This window comes from Eleginops maclovinus, chromosome 11, assembly GCF_036324505.1.
Source record: "Eleginops maclovinus isolate JMC-PN-2008 ecotype Puerto Natales chromosome 11, JC_Emac_rtc_rv5, whole genome shotgun sequence".
Classification (NCBI taxonomy): domain Eukaryota; kingdom Metazoa; phylum Chordata; class Actinopteri; order Perciformes; family Eleginopidae; genus Eleginops; species Eleginops maclovinus.
Genome location: NC_086359.1, coordinates 5415644 through 5435974, shown reverse-complemented (window position 1 = coordinate 5435974; position 20331 = coordinate 5415644). Strand labels below are relative to the sequence as shown.

The window sequence follows — 20331 nt, the reverse complement described above, 5'->3', positions numbered from 1 at the left end:
AATTTACATCTGTCGAGTAAACACACAAAGCGCCAGCTCAACTGAGGCCAAGTTGGTGAAATGGAGGACCTTTTTTTCTTCCTGGTTGCAGAACGACATTGAGAGAGGCTGAGTGTGCGCTGCAGATTTTTGTCTGGCACGGCAAATCTCGGGAGGCTGGAAAATAATTTGGTCATGGCTGTGGGAGGTTGTTGGGAGTGGGAGGCGTGAGGGTGATGTGGGGGAGAAGGTTTGAGGGGTGAGTGGTTGGTGGGAGGAGGAGGGGGTCGGGTTTTGACCGTCTCGCTGTGGTGAAAACATGCTTGACACTTCATTCCTTTCCAGTTAATGTGGAGCGGACTGCAGGATGTTAACCCTATGCCTCCCTTTTGATGCTCCGTCTCCCCTGTTGCACAATACTCAGTCCTTACAACACTTCCTGCCTCACAACAGCACTCGAACGCTCCATGATGAAGAAATCAGGCCTGTCAGTCGTGGGTGGGACAGTATACATTATTTTCCGGTACCACGTCTACATTAGACTGTAATATTGTGAGACATTATGACAGGCCTGCTGTGCAGTCCTCAGAAGCTGTCATGCTGGTTTGAAATTTTGACCATCACATGCCAGATACTCTTTGTCAGGGAGAAATTTGAAGAGTTAGATACATTTCCTGGACCATCTGCCTGTTATGAATTACACAAAAGACAAGACCGGCACCAGAAAACATCCACTATGTTGCCCGGGAGACAGAGGTCACATGAGAGGATGAGTCACAGAAACTCAGAACCACCTAAAAACTAACACCATTGAGCGGCCGAACACCATGGCACTCTTTGGCGACATGCAGAAGGATTAGTGTCGTGTCAGTGCATAAACGCCAGTGAGACGGTGCCCTTGGTGAAAGACAAGTATACAGTTAAACTTAATGGAGCTGGAATCAGATACCTCAATAAGAATCAACTTTAGAGGTGTTCTTTACTACCTACACACACACATGAAGCACTATCAACCTGTGTCTGACCATGAGTGTAGTGCTGGTGTGTGCGTGTGTGTGTGTGTGTGTTCATGCGGACCTGGAGAGTAGGGAGTTAATGCAGGCAGGGCTGTGGCAGTCCTCCTGCCCCTCAGCCAGATTAATCATGCAGGAGAGACACAGCAGGCCCCCGTTCATTCTGCCTGGGGGTGAAGCTGTGCCCGCATGCTCTCCGTATCACATGGCCCCAGCCCCCCCTCTCTCCTCTCCACTCTCGCTCTTTCTCTCTCTACTGGGGGTGTTGTGGATGGGTCTGCTGGAGGAGGAGGAGGAGGAGGAGGGGGGGGGGGTTATTGGTGGTGTGGTGGAACGCAACAGCACGCATAGCTTTCTTTCTCTCCTCCACACTGTTGTTTTTCTCCCCCATTCTCTTCCCTTTTCTGTGGGTGTGAAGCAAGTGAGGCAGGAAAAGGAAGAAAAAATAAATAGAGAGAAACAGGCGTCCATCTCTCCTGCAAGGAGACAACAACAGCCTTTTTTAAATCTCCCGTCGGAGGGCCCTGACGACAGCAGTGGCCAGGCTCGGTGGATGAAGAGGAGAAGTGTGTAGGGAGGGGGGGGGGGGCATACCAAGGGACTTGCCACAGATATCTCCTGGAAACTGCTCGACGATGTCTGTGTGCATCAGAGAACAGCCACAGCCATTGTTGGGCTCATTGGGAAACAGAGATATGGGCGGCATCTCACAGTCGCCTGCTTCAGCATTTTGCAGCCGTGTGATTTAAAGTGAATGTAGTGTTAAGTCCTTATAATGAGCCGACTGTAAATGTGATTGTAAACAGTGTAGGTACATGCTTTGCTTCCCTGTGAGCTGTTTGTCAAAGCATAATGCATTTCGTGAGACATAGTAGTGACACCTCTATGTGGGCCTACACACATTCAAGAGGAACCATGTGTATTTGGACAGGAGTGCATTGTTTGAAGGCTTTTCCTGCAGAGAGATGTCACTTTTTCTGTGGTGCGACACAGAAGTATTGACTTCACATATGGGAACAATGGGCGTTTAGCTGGACAAAGTAATGATTTTGCATATGTGCACACATGTTGAACAGCAAGTATAAGGGAGGTTTTAAATCAGCTGACTATATTGAGTGGCAGCAGTATACACTTTGAATGATCTTTTCCCAGATTGGAAAATGGCTACTGGACAGGTGAACACGCCACAGGTTGTAAGCGTTTAAAGGATATGTTTCATTAATCTCTGTTAAGTCTAAACACACTTAGCGTTTGAACTGTGTTGAAATTGTTTTACTCCTAAAAAATCTCTTTTTACAATCAATAATTGAATGGGGTTTTTTTTGTTATTCCCTACCAGCATGAATAGGAAAATGATACCAAACACACAAATATTTTTTTTAATGTATGCTCTAAAACCCTGCTATGTTTGCTTTGTCAAATTCTGAATTAATATCCAGCTCCAACACAGCGAGTCATTCCCAAAATGTATTTTCCCACATTTCCTGTCCCTCTCACTTTCAAATAAACGCCCAACAATAATCTTAAAAAACTAACAGTAGTCATATTCATCAGAGCAGCAGTTTGTCAGGTGTTTATAATGTCTTCTTGAAAAGAAAAGAGGAATCTCTTCCAGGATCTGATCTGAAGGTGAAGTAGGGGCACATCTGGTTCCAGATGCAGAACATCGTCTAATGAAACTTCTTCCTATTCCCATTCTCGAGTTTTCTCTAGTTTGCTCAAAAGAAAGAAATACAACTCTCAATGAATCACTGTCCTTTGAACTTCTCTGAAACGACTAAACAATTGACTATTGTCACACACACACACACACACACACACACACACACACACACACACACACACACACACACACAGCCCTGTAGAGAACACAATGACTGTACTCATTTAAACCTCACTTTTCATCTTGTCTCTTTCAAATACATTTTGCAATTACATAATTGTTTCACCTTAGACTATACTTTTTAAATTTAACTTCACCTGACACGTCCTGTAGTTACACCCATAACCAGATTCATGAAATGAATACTCTACTCTGCCAGATAAAAGACAAACAAACGGTAACGTTGTAGTTTATGTTGATAAAGATACTGAGCAGCAGAGTGTCTTTTACCCTATCCCGTGAGCTCATTGCTACAAATCCTACAGCAAACATTAGCCGAGTTCACAGCAAACTGAAATGGAAATTAAAGATGACACTTTACACTTTACATTGTACATGTATATCATATTTTCATTTAATATTCCATTACACTGCATAATTTACTATCTGTCTATTTATTATTTTCATTTATATTGTTTTGCTTTGCTTCATATTGTATTGTACTTTGCTGCGGTAACGAAAAGATTTCCCAATTTGGGATAAATAGGGTATTTCTGATTTCTGATAAAAATGTGAACATATGCCTCAGAAATGTAGAATTTAATCTTAAATAAATATGAATATATAATATAATAATGGCCCTTGTGAAGCATGCAGATGTTGTTGATGCCGTTTGTGAATTTTGTGGTCTTGCACTAAATCAAAGTTTCTCAACAGATGTTCAAAATAAATGGTTTTTTGATGAAAATGATGAGGATGAAAATAATACAAAACAAAAGATGACTTTTGAATCAAGGTGTACAAGTTACACAATTTTATTGTTTCTTTGATTGCACCATACAACTCGACATCAAAGATAAAAATGATCCCATTTTACAAGTGAGCTTTGAAGTAATGTTAAATATCCCATTACAAAACGTCTTCCTCCCTATAGAAGATGTAAAAAAAGAAAAAGCGCAACCGCACGTCTCCAAAATAGTACTGAAAAAATTGCAAAAGTAACACAGAGCAGGATTATTTGGCAGCGACTGTCTAACATGATCAACGGGGATAGGCAGACGAGGCATTTGGCACTGTCATTGGTCCACAACAGGTCGCAGCGAGGCTCCTGGCAGGTGGCAAAGGGAGACATACATTGCATTCTGACAAATAAACAACCCTACAGTATTCCCAACGTGGAGACAGCAACATGAAGGAGGACCCTACTGTGCCTTATCCCACCCCATTATGCTGCCCAAGCCTAATCTTTTGTCCTGTGTCTATAGGAGCTCGACCTGACTCATAAGTGGTGGAAGAAGGTCATTGGTCAGTAAACAATATTGTATGTATAGGATTTTCCCCACATGTTACACCAAGTGGAAAGCGTCAACATCAAGTGAATACGTGTGATAGTCATCATTTCCCTGGAAGAATACATTGCAAATCATTTGTTTTGGAATTTCTTTCCCACAAAGAGTGTTTACAGTACTGCAGCATCCAATAATAAAAGAAAACCATTACATTCAAGCATGTCCATTGCTGTGCTCTGGGAGTGATGCCATATTTATTTATATTTGGAGTTCTCCATCCCATTGTCCCACTGGCTGAGGCTCCATGTTAGGGGTCCGGCATCGTCCAGTGTTGCTTTGTCTGAACCTCTGGGATGCATGCAGCTGTCGTCTGTGCATCAGTGTGTGAGGATTACCTGACAGTAGGTGTGGTCGTTAGACGCAAGTGGCTTGGCTTGGTGGGGAGAGAAGGCTTGATGCCGCGAGGTGGGGTCTTTGCAGGGGGTGTACTGCTTTCGGTGCTGAATGTTTTCATCAGCTGAGCCACCCGGCCACGCCCTGCGCAGGTTGGGGCATCCCCTGATGATGCGGCCCCCACTGGGACAGCCCTCTGAGGCGGTTCTGAAGCGCCTAGATCTGAAAAAAAGGGAGAGATAAAAAAAAAACTCTCAAAAAACAACTCTGTGGGAGACAATCTGACTCTCCTGCACAGGGAAGGGATTAGCTCACCTAAATGTTTGTATTTCAAAATATGAAAGCATTTTTTCAGCTCACAATTTCTGCTTTTTGGGGGTTTCCCTTTCCTGTAGTGTGTGTTATAGGCTTTAGTGCATGTAAATGGGCTGCAAAGGCTCAAATCCCTGTGTTCCCTCCAGAGGGAGTTTCTCTCCCACACACTGCCTTAAATGCCTCGATTGGACTCCTTTGATTACTTACGTAACATAGTGACATGTACGTGACAGACTAAGGCCGGCCATCTTTAAGCGGTTGAAACAATCCCAACAGAGCCAGTTGACCAATCAGAGCAGACTGGGCTCTGGTTTCAGACAGAGGGTGAAAAGAGGTGCTGCAGCACAGGCAGTATGAGAAAAATAAAGAGCTTTTTGAACAGTAAAGCATGGAGACATGTCCCAGTAGAGGCACTAAATACAAATATGAACTTGAACATGAGCAGAATAGGGCCCCTTTAGTTTTGTCAAAATTGGTTTATTTTTTATTGGGAAAAATGTCAGAACCTTTAATTCATTGTTATCTTTGTTTCTTAAAACAATTTTCCATTTCTTCCTCCAGAATAAAACTTTTTTACTTTTAGTACAAAGCGATTGCTCTATTAGCATTTTCTCTCAGTTTTTCTCTTCAATGTGCAGGGATGATTTTTTGAGCTGTCTCAAAGGGACTGTACACTACAGCAACCAGGGCTTTGTTGCAGGAACACAACACCTTTTGGGAGCATAAGAATAATCTAGGTGAAAATGAGTTTAAAACCGATAAACCATAAGCGGTTCACTCTCAGCACGTGTATGCCGTTGTTGCAAAAGCAGGAATGAAGTGTTCCCGCATTACCCGATAATTTCCTCTCTGCAAAAACAGCGCCTACATCTCTCCTCGCTCTTTTCTACCTGCTTTTTTGCTCCTTTTCATTCGCCTCCCTTTATCCCACTCTGGTTGAGCAGAGGTCATCCTCAGTGGAAGTGTACAGGGACACAGCTGGGTGTAGTTGGTGTGTGTGTGTGTGTGCTTGCTTGCTGAGGTACTGTGTTTGGAAGAGGGTGTAATTGAGGGAGGAATGGAGGGAACAGGAGTAAGGGAGGGGAGGGAGGGCCACAGGGACAGCAATGGAGAGCAGACAGACGCTGCTCAGACACCAGAAGGCTTGAGGAGCCACATATTTTTAGCGTCATCCCCGGGGGACAGAGATATGTGAGAGCACCCGCGTGCACAGTTACACATGCACACAAGAACACACACACGCACACAGAGTGAAAACATGCACAAGCATACACACAGTTTGTAAAAGTAGAATTTTAAACACACACATTCTCATGTTACACTCACGTCTGTGCATGCTCACAAACACACACACACCTGCGCCTCCTGCTCATTGGATTCAGTCACGCATGCAGCCATCTCTGACTAACACCACGGCGAAGCACAGAGTCGCACACACACACACACACACACACACACACACACACACACACACACACACACACACACACACACACACACACACACACACACACACACACACACACACACACACACACACACACACACACACACACACACACACACACACACACACACACACACACACACACACAGTAGAGCCAACACCACACAGGCACTCCTGGGGCCAGGAAACCTTTAAAGCTCTTGATGTCTTGCAGCCATGAGAGTGCATGGAGACCTAAAGTTGCCTTTAAGCTTGTGTTATTGTTTATTGTTGTTTACCTTCCTTTCTCTCCTCACTCTCACTCATTCTCTCTCCCCTTCCCCCTGTGGGTTTAACACCTCCTTCCACCTTCCTCTTCATCTTCCTCTCCCCCCGTCTTGCCCTGCCTTCCTCTGCCCCATGACCCGCAGTTCCTGTGTTAATGTCCTCTCGCCGCGCTGCGTGGGCTTGCCTCTGATTGTCTCGTTGTGTTGTGTGGTCACCACGGAAACCTTGGATAGGCTCCAGCAATTGAGGCTGACACACATTTAGGCACGCACCAAGCTCACACGCAGACACACACGCGCACACACACACACACACACACACGCGCACAGACACATACACACTCATGGTCACTGAGTTTTTTGAGCTCAGAGCCTTGGTGCAGGTCTGAGAGGAATGCTTAATGGAGGGACGGAGAGATAGAAAGGGAAGCAGAGGGAGGATTGGTGTTATTGTCATTGGACTAGGGAGAAATAACACACATTTATAGACAGAGATTTTCAGAGTATTTCTTGAAGCAAAACCTAAATACCCTCCCACAGGTAGCCTGACGAACCTGTCTTAACACAGCCAAAAACTGCTCAAACCCCACGCCTTTCTGCCTGAAACTCTCCCAAGCAGCTGCACTCTTAGCCCTGTCAGCAGAAACAGTCATTAAAGCTACCTGCGAAAACATCTATTAAAATGAAAGAGAATCTCTGCATTAAATCACTCGTCAAGATTGATTAATCCCCCATTTGAGCCTTCAAGCGCCACTCCTCACTTCTCAGTCCAGCTCGTAAATGTACAGGGAGACAAAGGAGGTGGGGGCGGGAAGCAGTGTCACTGACCAGGCTAGCAGAAAAATTAAAGACCAATCTATCTCTTTAAAGACCTCCACGTCTCTGGCAGAAAGAGAGGATGATGGGGGGGGGGGGGGAGCTCGGACGAGGAGGTGGGGGGCAGAAGTGGGGCAGAGGGCAGAATTCCCGAGCAGCATGTCTGTGGACTGAAGGGCAGGGAGGAAAGGAGGTGTGTGTGTGTGTGTGTGTGTGTGTGTGTGTGTGTGTGTGTGTGTGTGTGTGTGTGTGTGTGTGTGTGTGTGTGTGTGTGTGTGTGTCGAAGAGAGAGGGGGGGGGCCTCCTGTGTGGGGGCTGGGGCCTCTGTCACTTATCAGCTCTGGCTGAGCGTCGCCCAGGGCTAGAGTCGGGAAGCAGCGCTGGAATGTGTGTCCTTCCCTCTGAAGGTGAAGAGAGAGGAGAGGAAAGCCGACCGACAGACAGAGGGAAGGTTTATAAACATGAACACACACACACACATGAACACATACCGCCAGCTGCTGGAGAGGGATTTTTTATAATCACGCATATATGCTAATATTATATGACACAAACACACTTAGACTGACTCTACATGCAACCCCTGTTATCTGAAGTATGAACTATAATACGTGGATTCACTTGTTTTTAAACAAAACTTAAAATGATCCATTAGGCTCACGATTTCACATTTTAAAAAAGGGGAAAAAATCAAGGCTTTATTGAATGAGTAGATGATTAAAACCCAGATTTTATATTCACCGAAAAAACCCTATGTTATGTTTCCTCCTGGGGGAGTTTGCAGTTCATTAGGTCAACATTGAAAGCATAGTAAACACTTCACGATACAAACGCTGAGAAGCCAAATAGTGAGGGAGAGAGATTAGTAATAAAGTAAACAAACACTGTGCTTAAAATGGCATTGTTTCAAGTGTTGCATGCTGATTCGTTATACTATATTTTACTATTTCAAAAACACAAATCCTTTTCAAAGTTATGACGTCTTGAATCTTACTTTCCAGATAAAATAAAGTAGACTACTTCAGATCAAATTAAAACTCCATATATCTACTAACATAAAGAAAGGAACTCTTTCCTGACATTTGACGGTCATGACAATAACCGACACGAGACTCTTTACGCGTTTCATTTACTCCAGTTTTCGTTAAATCTCATAAAACTAAAACTACATTTCCAAACATTGCGCCATGGCAGTCATCACAATTTCAGTCCAACTCCAAAAAGAAATGAGTGTCACTAAAGCAGATTATTAAATCCATCTTTTCTACTGTTGTGTGGGACACTGCCTCTCCTCGCAGGATGCAGGAATCCTTGTCATTACCCACATTCAAAAGAAAACAGCTGAGGCATGAGCCCTATCCTAATCGGCCTCCTCCTCGCTCTAAAACAAGCTTCCTGCCATTGTCAAGGACAGACACACTGTCAGTATTTTTTGTCCACAGTCAAGACACATTTATCCAGCAGTGTTCAGCCCACCTCAACTCCCACCACACCAGCTGTTCCTTTCCCTTTCTTTTCCTCTTCCCTTCATCTCTCTGTTATTCATTGCCCTGGCTTTGCCCACTGGTGTCATATCCAGCCACCAATGTGGGTGCAGGCGCACACACACACACACAAACACACAAACACACACACACGCACGCACGCACGCACACACACCTGTGCAACCATGATTCACTGGAATTATATCCTCTTGTTTCTTCATTCTTTGCAGGTTTTAGTCATTTCTGTTGTCTGGACATGTCCCTGATCCAATTGATAGATCAGCGCTGAGCTCTGTGCACACGACTCCAAAAAACCTTTCTCACTGGACGGTATTAGGAGCAGAAATTCACTTTCTCAATTCTATGTTCAGCCAAAACATGATTTCATAAATACTTCCAGAATAATGCCTCTTCGGGATAATATTAGGAGCTTCGTAGTTTTATTCGGTCTGGCTTTTGTAGAGTTTTCCCCAGCCTCCAAAATCTACAATAAAGTGCCAAAAATGTTTAAAAATAAAAGCTAAAGAAAGGGAGACAGTCTTAGGAGTGCACTGCTAGAAAACATGCAAGCTGTTGTGGTTTTTTTCTGAAGAAAGTGTTCTTTCTCAGAAATATATAACATGTTAATTCCTAATACAGCATTAATTTGAAATACCTTATTAAAGCGTGACATTGAGCCCATGAGGCAATGCCAGTATCGACTCTTAACCGGAGTGGGACCTTTCCCCGCAGAGTCTTACTTTGTACACAGGCTAAATGTATTTATGATATCCCATAGACTCAAGCAGTTGCAGTGTGTTTGCAGTGGGCTGTAGGGTGTGCATTTTTCCAGCAGAGGGACCCTATGGATATCAGGTTCTATCCAATGTGAGTGTTTTCATACAGTATCACGGTGTCCCACTGGATGGTGCTAAGTTCACCCCTTACACTCCTCATTTTTTTCTAAATAACTGGGTCACTGTATGGTGAATGAGTGTTTGGTCAATTCATGAAATTGGTTGCCGTGTGCAGAGAGGAAATCTGGGAATCACAAAAATAAACTAGAAGTAATGTGCACAACATGCTGTAAGAAAAATAACCATGTCAAGGCCTCGCATATCTGTAATCATGAAAACAATTCTGACTAAACAAAGAGCATCTGCATGGAAAAAGGCGGGGAAACACAAGAAATATAGACCACGTGATAGACACAAAGAGAGAGACAAAAAGTCACTGAGCTTTCCACTGGTTTGTGAAAAACTGAGTAAAATGGGAACACCAGTTTAATGTAATGCAATAGTTGGTAAGTTTTGCCCCCACTCTCCCCTCATATCTTTGGTTAAGACCTGTTTCTACCAGTTTGTTGATGAGAAATGCTCCAAATTAGCATTAACATTATAAGGCCAACAAAAATGCAGATGTAGATCTAATAGTTAAACTCGATCTACTTAAATATACAGATATTATTTTACACTCTGATGAACATAAGTGAACATGGTCTTCTTAAAAAAGTAGCGCCCCTCATATTTCATTTTCGTAAAACTATCTGATGATACACAATTCGATATTAAGTGAATTCAGGGTTCATTATACTATTGTTTTGGAATACGGTGCATACTAACTATGCCAAATAACTGGAAAGCAGAGGAGAAATAGGAGAGTCGTATTATAACTTTCTAAAAACCACAGATCTTTAGCTCATTTCAGCCCACATTGAATCCATAATCCTGTAATTACTCAGAAGGACTATTGTTCCATCTTGTATCAGTCTGTCCTGTGTTTCCCTTGCCTCGGTCTGTTTATATGACCATGCACCTCAACCAAGCGAACGTGTTTAATGACATTTTCACTGCTAACTGACAATAGAGAAGCTACCAAAGGAGCAGGTGTGTGGGGGCGATGCAGTACCATGTCACAAATCCCAGTCACAGAAGCTTTTTTCCCCTCTGGGCTGGCCTCTTTTTACTCTGCCAGTACATAAAGATTCCAGCGGGCTGAGGCACTATTTGGCGAGCACTTTGGGTTCGGAGAAATAAATCCTTCCTCCGTGCTGCAGCACTGAAACCTATCCGGTATGGACTTTATTCAGCTCTCCGCAGCTATTATTGCTCACAGACAACGAGCAGTAGGAAAAATGGTTTTCTTGTTAAACCAGTGGTTTGTGTTGATTGCAATATTGCAAGAGGCAATTTTCAACACACACCTATGTCCAGCAGCCTTTCATAGTTCACAGAGTATCTTAATCCTTTCTGATCCTATATCATGTCCTTATCCTAATGAATTGATGTTTTTATAAGCTGTGTCCATGATGACACCATCCATGTTCAAAAAGCTCTTTATTTTCTCATACTGCCTGTGCTGCAGCACCTCTTTTCACCCTCTGTCTGAAACCAGAGCCCACTCTGCTCTGATTGGTTAGCTGGCCGGTTCTGTTGTGATTGGTCAACCTCTTAGAAATGTCCTGCCGCTTAGCCTATCACGTACTATGTATTGGAGTGCTAGCCAGTAGAAGCGCAAGTTTTACGTAGTGATATCATTATGTTCCTGAAGTAAAAAAATCAGGCAGGGGGGGAGTGTGTGAGAGAGAAATTCCATCTGGAGAGAACTTTGGGATTTTAGCCTTTGCAGACCATTTAAATGCAAAACAACAAAACACTACATGAAAGGGATAACCCCCCAAAAAGCACAATAGGGCCTCTTTAAGGTTGTTGCTATTGGAGTTCCTAATTAGCTAGAAAAGTAAACGATTGAATTCACTGCAAACATTTTTTTTCCAGATGATAGGGACATAGAGGAAGATCTTTTTTCAGCCCCGTCATGTTCCCTTGCCCATACCGCTTTGCTCACTCACCTTTCCCACTCTGTGTTTCCTTCGGTTTCTGAGGTTCCTGTGGGTGCAGGCCCCCTTTGGCTGTGCCAGAGTCTATTTTGACAGTGCTGGTGCTGGGGGAAGGGGACGCTGCGACGGTGGCCAGCTTCAGATTTGCGAGGCAGAGTCTCGGGTTGACAGAGCCTGGTGCAGCATTTGCAGAAGCTGGTCTCACATTGACAGGGCTGGCTCTCATGGGAGGCCTGGAGCAGATGGAGAGCTGGGGAGCTGACTTCTCTTCAGTCGCACTGGCTGACTTCAACTCGGGCTGCAGAGGGAAGAGTGACAAAAGAGGACAGGAGAGTGCGATTAGTGTTGACAGCTTATTCACATACAGTGGAATTACTGTCATGTTTCATTAAATCATTGGATAAATGATTCACCAAATTACAGTTCTCCAATGACTGCCCTGCGCCATAATGAAACACACAGAACTATGACCGCTGATTAAGAGTTAAAAGATTCTTTGTGGGAGAAAATTATAAGGTGACTTGGAAATCAAGCAGCCTGGCTAATCTTCCGTCCTGATCTTACGCCTCCTTAATCAACAATCACCCTCTCCTCTTTCCGGCTGACTCCTTCCCTCTCTAAATCAACTGGAGAAAACCTGCAGCGGGGCTCTCAGCAACAGCCACTAATACATCTGCAGCACTGAACCAGCCCCCTTCCTGTTTCCAGAAATCACTCTAGCTACAAACAAGACATTCTACAGGATAATGAATCCTGTAACGGGAGGCTGTCAGACAGATGTGGGTGCTCACTGCCACATCAGCAGGAGTTGCCCAGGGATGAGTTTGGGCCTCTTATCTAGAGAGTCTGGTGCAGATATAAGAAGAGAGGGAGAGACATCTCCTTCTATGGCAAAGAGGAGGGAAAAACAGAGAACAGAGGGGAGCTCACGCGCCCAAACCTCGAGAGACTATCCCACAATCCCATCCATCTGCGACTGACGCATTCGCTCTCTCTGGCGTTTTAATTCCCTGATCAAGTTCATCAACCATCTGTTCTAGGGCAGTCCAGAAATCCCGCCTTGCCTCTGTGATTCAGCTGTACACCGCACACACACATTTGCCTGCATACAAACACATAAAAAAGGGAAAGGAAGCGAGGGGGAGATGGAGAGCACACTCCTCAGACAACCCAAGGCTGGAGCGATGATGGAGCCAGAGGGAGGACAGTTCAGTTTAGCTGTTCCCCGGAGAGAGGGCTGTGAGGGGTGCGGCAGCCCGGGCGAGCAGGGGGAAAAAAGAGAGGCAGAATGCTGGGAGAAAGATGATCTGCAGAGTGAGGGGACAGCTGGACTAACCATAATTTCCTGTTACTCATAAGGGGTGGGACTGCCATGTAAAAGAAAGCCACGTTTCAGAAAAGCGGATTGTTAATTAATCAAACCTTGCTGTGATCCGTGAGGATGTGTTTTAAGAGTGTCTTTTTGAGTGGAGACCAGAACATAAGCTGCTCTTTGCTTTATAAATCATACTAAAGGCAGTCCATTATCCAAATTCTATAACTGGATTGCAGCAACTTTAAGGCTGAATAAACTCTGTACTATAGTTTGCACATACCTTTTCTGCTGCTGGAGGGGATGGATGCTCACTCACTGACACCTGTGGGTTCAACAAAGACATTACACAAGTGTTACAGGCCATGATACCAGCACAGAGCTTTAATTGTGGAGGGGGGAAGCTCCGACTCACCGGCAGAGGGAGTAGCGTGCTCGACTCCCCACACTTCCCCTGTTGGGAGAGACAGTGCCATGTTAGATGATACTAGAGGCGACACGTCATCCTCCTTAACTTTGAGTCAGTTCAGTACTTCAGGGAGCACAGGGAAGAACAGAGTTTCCAGAGTTAAATAAGAGTTGGAAGAATGATTGCAGATGTAAGTGGAACATATCTGTGCGGTGGTGGGTGGGGTCAACTGCAGGAAAAAAAAAAAATCAGTGAGCTGGGAAACATCGTGTTCAGGCCAGATGAGACCGTCCGCCCGGCTCGCTCTGGCTGAGAGTGCGAAGTTGCCATGACAACACAGCAAATCTCTTTTTAAGATAGCGTGAAAAAAGGACACCCCCATCACACACACACACACACACACACACACACACACACACACACACACACACACACACACACACACACACACACACACACACACACACACACACACACACACACACACACACACACACACACACACACACACACACACACACACACACACACACACACACACACACACACACACCTTGGAAATTATGCACAGTGAGGGTTATTCTCACAGAAAAGAGAAGCTCAAATTAAAAAAGGATTATGAAGAGGAATAATTCACAAGTTCTCTCAAAAGGCTAATTGATAGTTGTTGGGTTGTTCTTTACAAACTGCATATCAGGGACAGAAGTGAAGTGAGAAGCGTTAATAGAGAGAAGAGACACACATCCCTCCACTCTAAGATACATTTCACTGTCGTTTTCCATAAATTGCCATACATTCATTGTCCTAAGTGTTTTTGTTTTTTAGCTTCTGTTATGTTCTTTGTATATTTACATTTTAATTTGGGGTAAAAAGCATTTTCTTTCTTAATGCTTAGTTTCTTAAAGATACTTCTTTTTATTGTCTTTATATTTTTGACCTGCTTTTACAACTTATTTTCTAAGATGTTTGCACCACAAGACACCAAATCACATTCCTTGTATGTGTAAACTGGCAATGAACTTGCTTCTGAAACAGTTTAGCCAAATTATACTTTCTTCTTTATCAGGTTGTTTTGTTTGATTAAATTGTAAAGAGGCTAGACAGTAATTCCACATGAACAAAAAAAAAAAACACGAGGAAAAGAGCATTACATGGTTTCTTAGGGCCGTAGACAAACAGAAACACACCTTTAAATCCAGCGAAACACCAGGTTGTGTATTAGGGGTGAGGTTTTCCCTCTCAGTTCTAACAGGTTCTGTTGGTTTTCTGCTCTTCAAGATGGGCTGATGGCTGCAAAACAAAATCAGATAATGTTATCTCTCTTGACATACTGGAACACAAGCTTCCTTCATGATATAATGATTATGTATCCCAAGAAACTTCCGGATAAGCCTTCAACAGATCATTCACAGCCTGTAATCTAACAAATCATGGTCTGGTTTGTATTTTTAAAAAAGTGTATTACTACGCATTGTTCTGTAGACTTGGCGACTTCTTTTCTACGAATCCTGAGGAGATGAATTTGGAGCTCAGCTCATCCAACTCCCCGATCACAAGGACCGCCACATCTCCATCCCGTCCGAGAAGCCAGCTTACATTCTTACTGTTGGCTGGAGGAAACACACACAAAATGTGAGTTAGTTAGCTATTAAAACACTGAGCAAATAAAAAAGTTACTGTAACTCAGGAGTAAATTAACAGAACGTGAGACCACAACATGATATGTTTAACAGGAAATAACACAGAAATCCAATAGACGTTTTAGAGATGTATATTTAATGTGTCCTTTTCAGTAATTTGCCAAAAGTTGCACAGTTTTATCAACATTTTACGATACAACATTTTTGGGGGGTTCCCTTTACTGTAGACTGTTAAACAGGTTTCCGTGCAAAGGCCTGAATCCCAAAGTTCCCTCCAGAGGGAGTTTCTCTCCCACGCACTGAAACGCCTCCATTGGAGTCCTTTGTTTACTTCCATAACCTAATGACATCACTATGTAACACTCGCTCTTCTATTGGCTAGCGCTCCAAAGCATTGTACATGATAGGCTAATGGGCAAGGACATCTCTAAGCGGTTTACCAATCACAGCAGAGCCAGCCAGCTAACCAATCAGAGTAGACTGGGCTCTGGATTCAGACAGAGGGTGAAAAGAGGTGCTGCAGCACAGGCAGTATGAGAAACATAAAGAGCTTTCTGAACATTAAAGCATAGAGAGATGTCACAGTAGAGGAACAAAACACTAATACGAAACTTGAAAAGGAACACAATAGGGCTGCTTTAAGAGACAACACTTCTAAGCGAGTAATCTTTTTTAAATACTTCAACATAAATATTCCAGATAATCATTTGTGGCTCTGTTCATTCTGAAATCAACTGTCAACTTCATCCCCAGTGTATCTGATAAGTTCGGACTGCTGTTTTGGTTGGAGACAGACAGGAGCAACAGCTGGTGGGGCAAGGCAGCAGAATGCAAACACACAAGACAGGCTCTTCATACAGACCGTTTAAGCAGAGTGGACAGAGGGAAGCACTGCTCTCCTTTTTTGTTTACCTTCCTTGTACTGTTTTAATTCACTAATGTGACTTAATTCAGATTGTCCAATTCCTTACCCTAAAATATCCATACCTGATATCCGATGTTACACTCTGCTTATTTGTATGTGAGGACATTGAATCCACATTAGCTTTCAAACACAATAGACACACACTTTCAAAAAATGTGTCTGCTGTGCGACTATTGTTTGGATGCATGCAGAAGTGACATAAAGAGAAAAGGGATCTGACGTGGGATCAGAGCGTGACAGCTTGCTGGGTTGAACAGAGGATAAAATGGTGCATAGGGAACTGGTTTTGCAAGCTGTGGATGGCATTGGTGCAGGGCATACCAGGATGAATACGAACACACAGCAGTCAAAGCATACCTGGGCAAACATTTATCAGCTCCATCTGACAGCTACAACCACAACACCATTGTCAGGCGAGATAATTCCCGTCAGCTGAGTAAAGGACATTAGGAGATTAATGTGCTGCCATTAGGAGAGATAGAACACACTGTCAGACTTGAGTTGATTATTATGTTCCCTGACACTGCATCTATTCTTCAAACCCGTTATTGCACTGTAATATTTATATTATTTAATGGTTTACATGCAAACATTTGTGAAAAAAAAGGAGTGCTATGTTGTTGGATGTCACTGCAGACTGGGTAAATTCAAATGCGATATTGTGAATTGATTTCCCTGTTTCATGATGCATAGCGTATCACCAGATTCTTCCATAACTGTCAGATGTCCTATACAGTGTGAAAACTCAATTGAAGATATACCTTTTCCAATTCTAAAATCTGATTAAAGTTAGACGCTCTACACTGAGCCATATCTGCCTCATGTGAATGTCACCAGTTTTCATACAACATAAACACGTGGACACAAACAGCCCAGAACAAAGTCATGAGACAGAATACATAAACACAAACAACACTAAAGCCAGCCTGACCACAGCAAAAGTCCCATGATGAGAAAGTTTTAAAGGCTGACACTGCTAAGTCCAGCCTAGAGAGAGGCCAGTTTCATTCTATGCTTAAAGACAAAGTTACATGCAAGCTCTCCCACATGGCCAGCCAGATAAACTCTCTTTGTTTTCCAACACACATACATTTCCTGTATGCTTCCTGTTTTGCTCCCTGCTAATTGTGTGTGGGATCGAGTCCTGACTCACTTCCCATTTTTAAACAGAAACACCAACTATCCACCATTTCCTCTGCACTGCCGGGTGGAGAGAAGTTGTGTGACCATGTGATCTCAGCCTGCAGTCTCCATCCAGCCTAAAGACAGCTGCATTGGTCATTAAGAGATAGAAAAAGGCTCTGTTCTCTCTCTCTGCACCACAGTATATAGTGAGACCTTTGTTGTAAGGCAAGACAAGGAAGATCACTTTACTCTATTAATCAGAGTTAAAACACCAACTTCAGTGCGGGTTGAATGGCTTCAAGTCACGTTTGAACAAGATTTTTAACGACAGCTGTGTCATTTTATGTAGGGCGGTCGCAAAATCAGATTTTCACTACACGATTATAGGCACAAATACATTTGTATAATGTTGTTATTGTGATATCTATAGGCTATTGGCCACTTTCATATTTACCATTGTTTATCGTGCATTTTCTTTCTTTTCTGACAAATGATTTACACCTTAAAAAATAAGTGTGAGGAGGTGGAGAGAGAGTATAACCAGAACTAACCAAAAGTGATATGGATAATATTATAAGAGGGGTTATTTACACTATATTATCTATCATATGTGTAGGCTACCATTAACATAATATCAGTATTTCATTTAATAAATATCAGTTATTGTGTTCAATGCCCGTACAACGTGACACCCTGGAACTTCCAGACTTTTAGGAGGAAAGATTCTTCTTCTACGATAACAATCCCTCCTTTGAATATAAAAATAGAACAATTGTGAACGTCAGTGTCATTGCACCACTCGTTTCTCATACTAGTCCTTGCTGACACCACGGAGAAAATGCAGACAGACAGGATTCTGCAGGAGAAGTCAAACCAGTTTCAGGGTAAACTCACAGGCTCCTGAGTTTCTGGTTGTTTTGTTTTGTTAGAACGTTGCATGTAAACTGTTGACTCCGACAGTTGCTTAAAAAGCAGAAGCCAGTTCCTATTCAACACATTGAACTTCCACACTGAATGTTTATTCCTCCCTCACATACGTTTCTTTTTAATCATCTGTCCCTAGTTTCCATTAACAACGTTCCGGTTAAGAGGGACGACTCTTACCCAGTGGATATTTGTCATAGGTCGCTTTCAGGCTCACTTTGTTTGGCGTGCATGGGAACAGAATGATGCAAATGAGATGTTGAATTAAAAATGATGTGCATGCAAATACATACACACACTGCCCCATACTAAAAACTATTAAGAAGTGCCTCCTATAAAACACTCACACATTCTCAGGGTGAATATCATTTTACCATCTACCTTACTTCCCTTGTGTAAATGTTAACATCCTCATTGAGTGTGATGTCAACATTAACCCACCGACACCATCAATCTGCCATAATTGTTTAGGACTCCGGTTATAAATAGAGCTTCATGTCGGTGAAGTTTAAGTGCTCTTTGGTTTCTGTCCGTGTGTCACGGTGCACTACAGACACATTATTGGGGAGCAGCTGGTGTTTGTTAGCCCAAGTTTGTATTTCAGGGAATTGTTAAACTTGCCAAATGGACTTCAGGTAAACAGCTGTTGGTGAACATGAGCTACAGCAGCAAAAGGGGGTCATTCACCAAAAAGGATTCAAAAAGTCATCCTTTAAAAAGTTCTCTGTAAAGTTTTGTTTGAAAGTGTCACGGGCACTGGACGCTGCACCCTGTTGAGGTGGAAGAACAGGAAGAAGAGAAAGGTGAGGTGGTGCTGGAGATGTGTCGTTACCTTTTTTTGGCTTTTTTTGCTTGCACATGGCGTCCCCCCCTTCTTTCTCCTCCCTTTCGTTCCAGCGCCGCACCTGCTCCTGCCTCATCTTCAGGAACAGAGTCTTCTTCTGGTCCTCATTAAGAGCGTTCAGCACATCAGGGTCGATGAACATGTCCTTTAAAATCTGCTGCAGCATGTTGGCGGCTGAATGGTGGTGTTAACCTCGTACCACCTGGCCAAGCTATTGGAGTTAGGGGGCTCTGTCCTTTGGCCAGCAGCTTTTTGATGTGGACAGTGTTGGTTTTATAGTCTCATGTCATCAGAAGAAGACTTTCACAGCTTCTTTGTCCTAAAATCGCTCTGTATGAAAGTCTTCTTCATGAATTAAGGAGCATGTTCCTCCTCACAAACACTCTTTTGTACACGAGGTACAATCTCACACTCAATCACAAAATCCTGTTTCCGTTCTTTGTTGAGCTGACAGTTTCCCCAGCCAACAAACATATCAGTTTAAGGTTATTTTCTGGAAAATCTAAAAGAAAAGAAAACAGAGAGCACTTGAAAGACACATTTGGAAGATTACATTGTGCCATATAGACTCTACATTTTCTCAATGTCTTCTATTTTTTCTTGATCTAACCTTTGGGAAACTTTTTCTCTTTCAGTCATTGGAAAGTGTTTTGAAGGCAGCTGTCTTATCCCTCCCTTCATGAATATGGAAAAGCCCAAACCCTGTTTTTAAACTGACAGAGAGACTGTAGCCCGGAATGGGAGGAGATTGCTAAGGAATGGGACTGCTTCTGTCATCAGTGCCCCACTCCTTTCTCCCTCCTCCCCCTTCTCACCACACATCCCTTCCCAAAACCCATGTTCCTTTCTCCCCCCCTAACTCCCACGAGATAGCGGCTCCATTTTAACATTGCTAGTTTCTGGTTGTTAGAGAAAACAGAACAGGGTCATAGCCCAGGAGCACATGAGCCGGCTTTCTCTAACAAGGGGATTGCAATGGACTCCTCTAATCACAGTGGGGAGTTAAACAATGGCTACCACATAGGCAGCACTTGGAGGGAAAGAAAGCTTGTCTCAGACTGAGAACTATCACACTGGAGGAATACAGATTGCGAGACACAATGCAGAGAAGGAAACCCAAGGAAAGGGGTGTAGGGAACGGAGAGCGTACGTGATACAGGACGAATGGGAGTTGTAAGAGAAGGGTAGAATTTGCTGAAGTACTCACAGTGGGATGTAGACAGCCGCTCCACAGCAGAGTATGCTAACTAAGCTGAGAGTCAGAGCGCCGTGGGTCCTCCTTGTCTTTGTGTGTGTGTGTGTGTGACTGGGCTGATGACATCACAGCATTCCATAATCTCCCTCCCTCTCTCTGTCTCTCTCTCTCTCTGTCTCCCTCTCTCTGTCTCTCTCTCTCTGACACACACACACACACAAACACACACACACTATTTAAAAAAGGGGGGAAGAAAGCAAATAACTTCACACATTAAAGAAGGTCTGAGGAAAAGGGGGGGAACATCTTTAATTT

General features: G+C 43.5%; 1 protein-coding gene across 3 annotated transcripts; it reads right to left on the bottom strand.

Moving 5' to 3' along the window:
• Nucleotides 1-3594: 3594 nt before the first annotated feature.
• On the bottom strand, nt 3595-20206 carry zgc:100829 (uncharacterized protein LOC445149 homolog). 3 transcript variants are annotated; one of them, XM_063894304.1, is made up of 8 exons: nt 20029-20206; nt 18810-19323; nt 14829-14973; nt 14551-14653; nt 13370-13408; nt 13238-13279; nt 11655-11940; nt 3595-4718 (listed from the first exon to the last, which is right to left on the bottom strand). In XM_063894304.1, exons 2-8 carry the CDS (start codon nt 18985-18987, stop codon nt 4495-4497), a joined length of 1017 nt encoding a protein of 338 aa, XP_063750374.1. In that variant the 5' UTR covers nt 18988-19323; nt 20029-20206; the 3' UTR covers nt 3595-4494. The 3 variants fall into 3 exon arrangements, with proteins under 3 accessions (XP_063750374.1, XP_063750376.1, XP_063750375.1); XM_063894306.1 differs by having other exon boundaries at nt 14832-14973; XM_063894305.1 differs by lacking the exon at nt 20029-20206 and adding an exon at nt 19432-19503.
• Nucleotides 20207-20331: the final 125 nt, after the last annotated feature.